This window comes from Portunus trituberculatus, chromosome 50 (assembly GCF_017591435.1).
Source record: "Portunus trituberculatus isolate SZX2019 chromosome 50, ASM1759143v1, whole genome shotgun sequence".
In the NCBI taxonomy this organism is placed as follows: Eukaryota; Metazoa; Arthropoda; class Malacostraca; order Decapoda; family Portunidae; genus Portunus; species Portunus trituberculatus.
Genome location: NC_059304.1, coordinates 26,446,184 through 26,452,571, shown reverse-complemented (window position 1 = coordinate 26,452,571; position 6,388 = coordinate 26,446,184). Strand labels below are relative to the sequence as shown.

Below are 6,388 nucleotides of genomic sequence, written 5' to 3'. Positions count from 1 at the left end.
GGGAGAACATAATATAATAGTTTCAGTTAAAGATTTTAACAAGATTTGTACTGGGATGTAGCCTTCATAAAGGAATCTATTTGAAATGAATGGCTGGGCTGCTGTTTCTACTGTTGCCGGGTGATACTGCTGTGTGGTGACAAGTTCTAGACAAGCTAAGGCATCTCATTCCAGCCACTCTCGTCCTTGCAGCCACCTATCATATCATCATAGGCCTCTCCTGAATGATTCTCTCTCTCTCTCTCTCTCTCTCTCTCTCTTTCTGAGCGTCCTTGTGCGCACGGACATACATCACACACACACACACACACACACACACACACACACACGGCCCGGTAGCTCAGTAGTTAGAGCGCTGGCTTCAAGCCAGAGGACCGGGGTTCGATTCCACGGCCGGGTGGAGATATTTGGGTGTGTCTCCTTCACGTGTAGCCCCCTGTTCACCTAACAGTGAGTAGGTACGGGATGTGAATCGAGGAGTTGTGACCTTGTTGTCCTGGTGTGTGGTGTGTGCCTGGTCTCAGGCCTGTCCGAAGATCGGAAATAATGAGCTCTGAGCCTGTCCTGTAGGGTAACGTCTGGCTGTCTCGTCAGAGACTGCAGCAGATCAAACAGTGAATTACACACACACGCACACACACACACACACACACACACACAGTCTCGTCAGAGACTGCAGCAGATCAAACAGTGAATTACATATTCATATTAAAAAATAGGGAGTCAATGGAAATTTTGAAACTTCTTTGGCTAGTAGAAGATTAAAAGTTTGAGAACCCCCGCTCTACCAGTAAGAGAGTACCCAATCTCGAGAGTTTTCAGCGTTCGCCTGTTGGTTTAAATCAGGAGTGGGTCAACATCGTCTCGCGGTACAGAACAGCCGTCTCAAAATACAATATTACGATGTATCTATTGATTTATCATGCTTTTACTCCTAGTTTTTTTCTGTTGTTATTTTGCTATGTTATTTCCTTATAGTTACTTGAGTTTAGAAGACCAACATCATTATATAGAGCAAAATATAGTCGCTTGGTGTACCAAGCTCTTTAATTTTTAGAGACTTTAATACAGCACAAAACCTCAACATACACTTAACTTTACCTCTGCAGAGGTAAAATAATTTTTGTTCAGTTTTCTTTATGAGAATAAAGAAAATTTGCTGCCGAAACCGAAATAGTCCGAGGGTGCTGCAGTGCCGTGTTTCTTGCCATAGGCTGAACATGGTATGTCTTTAGACTAAAAATTACTAGTCTGGATGGCCATTGTCCATTAATTAGGTTTCTATTAGGTCTCAGGGATGTCGAAAAAGTTTATGCAGAACGAATTGGTTGGATATGGACAATCCTATTATGAGACTTATTTCTAAGTTATGAAAATGCTTCATATGTTCATGGTTTCTTGTAGTCTACTTCCTAACCTAGAATGAAATGAAATATCATACGAACTTTGGGTTATCAATTAAGTACCTAAGTAATTTTTGTCCAAGAGATTGAGATGATAAATAACACACACACACACACACACACACACACACACACACACACACATGCCGTAGATATGTCTTTAAAAATACTCAAGTTATTTGATATATCGGTATGTGATTGTAGAATATCCAAAATATACGATATCCAGTTGAACACCTTTTCTGTGTAATATTGCGATATCTGGTGAATCTGGAAACCAAAACGCGAGTTTGGGTAGTTTGCTATTTTGTGACGACTGAAAGTGAGTCCTTGAATCATCAAGTTCTCCGTTCTCTGTCATGAATTACAGTTTCTTAGCGTTTTTCAATTTCAAAGTACATAAAAGTGGAACACATAAAAGATACCCAAAAAACATTAGAGAAAATATAAGCCTATATCGCAGCAGTAACCATAGAAATGACGATAGAGGATATAGTAAGAGATGCAACACTAAGACAGTTACAGTGTAAAGCTTGCCTATATATTACTAACACATCTGTATCTCTTTCTCCGTCTCTATCTCTTTATCTAGTCAAGAGTAACCATTAAAAAAAGTTCCACTTAATTGCACTTTCCATGCAGGTCCGAAAGAGTTGCTAAAAAAGGGATAAATGTCTAGAAATTTCCCTCTTAAATAAAATCAAGTCAGAGGAAGCCGGAAATAAAGAAGCAGGCAGGGAATTCCAGAGTTTACTAGAGAAAGGTACGAGTGATTGAAGAGTACTGGTTGACACATGCGTTAGAGAATTGGACACAATAAGGGTGAGACGAAGATGAATAGCGGTATAAATGTTACCGCCGCAGGAGGCGGGAGATGATGATGATGATCAGGATAATGAGATCCTCACGTCTACGCAATTGGTATATTTGGTCGAAACCTAAAAACAAACATTCACCTTAACATCGGTAATTTCAGTAAATAGCAATACTCACGCCCCTCCAGTGAAATAAGTAAGAGAGAGAAGATGAAGCTTGATGAAGCTTGATGAAGGTCGAACTCATCTCTCTCTTGCTCTTCACCATCCGAAGCTGAGCATCATGATAATAGCAAAACAACAGTACATCCTTAATACATATATATTACGTAAAGCCACTCATTCACAGTCTCTGACTGTCCCGAGCACACATCAAATGTGTCACAGACATTATTAATATTCTGAAGTGCACCAATAAGTATCACTAACTTCAAAGGACTTTCACTTACGTGTTACCGGTCTGGGGTGTCCTGGTAAACTTCTGCACACGAGACCTTCAACGAGACGTCCTCCTCCTTCGGACCTGTGCTGTATTCTCCCGCGGGCCTCACTGTGACACCCAGTCTCCCTACATATGAGGTCATAGGTCACCGATGCTGGCCATTTGTATAAGACGTCTTTCTTCGCTTAGGCCCTACATCAGCATTTCTTAAAACAAAACATGGCTCTTCTGCTCTCTTCCTCCTCCTCTCTCTCTCTCTCTCTCTCTCTCTCTCAATTCATACTACCCCAGCCAAGAAGACATCAATGACCTGATCAGAGATCTTGGCCTCACCAAGTCAAATGGCGAGCTTTTAGCGTCGAGACTCAAGCAGTGGAATTTGCTAGATGAGAGTGTGCACATATCAGGTCAGAGAAAGCGTCACCAGCATTTTTCAAGCTTTTTCACTCGTCAAGATCAGCTTTGCTTTTGCTTTCTAATGTGTCTTTTGTCTCACTGGTGTAATTCTAGAATAAATAAATGCTATTATTGCATTATATGTCGTTTTGTATCTACTTTGTTGAAGTCAAACTTCAAATTTGCCACTTTGTCCCTATGAGAATGGGTAAATTTAAAAAATGTCATTATCCTGGACACAAAAGCAAAATTAGAAATTAATATAAGTATTTTTCATGTTTTCTAGACATAAGCAAATAAGAAATAACAGTTTCAACTCAAGAACAAAAGCTTTGTTACACGGTGTAATAATACAAAAATAAAGATAGTATGATAATAGAAATAACAACAACAATAATAATTCCTGTAAAAAACTTGTAAGATATAAAGAAGTCGACATGAAGAATTCCCTCCGCAAAAAAACTGAAATTGCAAAAAAAAAAAAAAAAAAAAGAATACATAAAACGGAAAAAAAAACAAATAAAAGATAGATACAGTGATCTTCGTGTGAGTCGGACTGATTGTGGGGAATGCCAATCCTCGTGTGAGTCGGACTGATTGTGGGGAATGCCAATCCTCGTGTGAGTCGGACTGATTGTGGGGAATGCCAATCCTCGTGTGAGTCGGACTGATTGTGGGGAATGCCAATCCTCGTATGAGTCGGACTGATTGTGGGGAATGCCAATCCTCGTGAGTCGGACTGATTGTGGGGAATGCCAATCCTCGTGTGAGTCGGACTGATTGTGGGGAATGCCAATCCTCGTGTGAGTCGGACTGATTGTGGGAATGCCAATATGAGTCGGACTGATTGTGAATGCCAATCCTCGTGTACTCGGACTGTAGAAATGCCAATCCTCGTGTGAGTCGGACTGATTGTGGGGAATGCCAATCCTCGTGTGAGTCGGACTGATTGTGGGGAATGCCAATCCTCGTGTGAGTCGGACTGATTGTGGGGAATGCCAATCCTCGTGTGAGTCGGACTGATTGTGGGGAATGCCAATCCTCGTGTGAGTCGGACTGATTGTGGGGAATGCCAATCCTCGTGTGAGTCGGACTGATTGTGGGGAATGCCAATCCTCGTGAGTCGGAGTCGGACTGATTGTGGGGAATGCCAATCCTCACCGTGTGAGTCGGACTGATTGTGGGGAATGCCAATCCTCGTGTGAGTCGGACTGATTGTGGGGAAATGCCAATCCTCGTGTGAGTCGGACTGATTGTGGGAATGCCAATCCTCGTGTGAGTCGGACTGATTGTGGGGAATGCCAATCCTCGTGTGAGTCGGACTGATTGTGGGGAATGCCAATCCTCGTATGAGTCGGACTGATTGTGGGGAATGCCAATCCTCGTGTGAGTCGGACTGATTGTGGGGAATGCCAATCCTCGTGTGAGTCGGACTGATTGTGGGGAATGCCAATCCGAGTGATCCAAATATATGAATAACCCAAGATATTTTATTTTTCTTCACATTTTGCAAGTCTGTGACCACTAGCAGTTGATATGATTTGTGTAATGTATTACGTAAACAGGTACTACATGCATGACGCACGCACACAAATACACATGCGACGTATATACACACACACACAAACACACACGGCGTGGACACATAAACACGCGTTACTAACACACACACACACACACCGCGTAGTGTGTGTTCGGGTTCGAGTCCCGGGAAGCGGCGATGCAAATGGGCAAGCCTCTTAATGGGAAGCCCCTGTTCACCTAGCAATAAATAGGTACGGGATGTAACTCGAGGGGTTGTGGCCTCGCTTTCCCGGTGTATGGAGTGTGTGTTGTGGTCACAGTCCTACTCAAAGAACGGTCTATGAGCTCTGAGCTCGCTCCGTAATGGGGAAGACTGGATGGGTGACTAGGTACCCGATGTAACTCGAGGGGTTGTGGCCTCGCTTTCCCGGTGTGTGGAGTGTGTTGTGGTCTCATTCTTACCCGAAGATCGGTCTATGAGCTCTGAGCTCGCTCCGTAATGGGAAAGACTGGCTGGGTGACCAGCAGGCGACCGAGGAGGAGGTGAATTACACACACACACACACACAGCATGGACACAAAAACACGCGGCATGGGCACACACACACACTGGACACAGGGGAGTGTAGCTATGGGCTGTAAGTGTGGTTCTCCTATGGAAGAAAATTGCCCTTCATGTCGCTCAAACGGGAACAAGTCCTGCCGTCGTGGTTAGTCCGTTAAGAGCTATCAAGCAGTTCTCCATATGACCAAACCTAGTATTAATACCTAGTGATATAGGTTTCTCGTAACGGTAACACATAACCGAGACATTATTCTGACTAAATACATTATGTTACAACATTACATATGGCATTAATATATTGGTGCGCGTGTATGTATTTGTGTGATCGGTACACGTGTGAGAAAAAATTAAGAGGAAAAAGATGTGTGATTTGTATTTGTAAGGAAAGTACATAGAAACGTATAGGAAGTAAATATAATTTATAGAAAGAGTAAAAATGTGACATTGCATAGTAGAAAAGAGAGAGCGGAAATGTGGAAAAAAAAAGAGATGAGTTTTAGGGCACACTTCAATACTCCCCCCCTAGTGATGATGAAGGAGGAACGAAATTTTGCTGTTGTGACTGTCCCGTTGTGGTGTGGCTTTCGTGCCGGTGCGTCGGGTCTGCCAAGGTGTAGAAACTGCCGTTGCAATGTCTCGTGCCATTTGTTGAGCCGTGTGTCCATTGTGCTGACCGGAGCGGCGAGCGTGGAAACTGGGTTGGTGAGCAGCGGTTGTGTAGATCGTGACTGTGTGGTGCCTGTTGCGTTGGGCTTACCAGCTTGGGCGGTGAGTTGGGAACAGCTCGTTTGTAACCGGTGGCGGTGAGCGGCGCAGCGTAGGAGAACTGTTAGGTGGCCCGCAATGAGTGAAGGACAGCAACAGGCTGAGGGTAGCTGAGGTGTGTGTGTCGGCGGCTATTGTTGCGGAGGCCGGAGCGAACACTGAGCAGCGGTGGGCCGGGCAGTCAGTGGCTGTGGACGTCACACACCATACGTGGCACACAGAGTTGAACTCACTGGTTGGATTGCACTTGAGGGAGAACGCAGTCACTGGTGATTATTGCTGGGCACAAGGGACGTACACACGATTACAGTTGAGTAATCCAAGGCACAGGAGGGTGGAACTGAAACAGTTGTGTGGAGAGAAGAACCGGAACAGAGAAGTTATAGGCCAGAGGCGAAGCAATCTCCAGGTAACAGGGCAGCCAAGGATGCGCACATGTGGAGGGTGCACGTAGAGTAGTTGCTGGTGTGGCTGGAGG

General features: G+C 44.2%; 1 protein-coding gene across 1 annotated transcript in view; it reads left to right on the top strand.

The window, feature by feature from the left end:
- The window catches only part of LOC123499929 (adenylate cyclase type 2-like), a 52,479-nt gene extending 50,474 nt beyond the window's left edge, over positions 1-2,005 (top strand). Inside the window, exon 6 of the mRNA XM_045248461.1 lies at positions 1,996-2,005. Within this exon, the coding sequence (XP_045104396.1) occupies positions 1,996-2,005 (10 nt within the window). The remainder of the gene's footprint in view (positions 1-1,995) is intronic.
- The last annotated feature ends 4,383 nt before the right edge of the window (positions 2,006-6,388 follow it).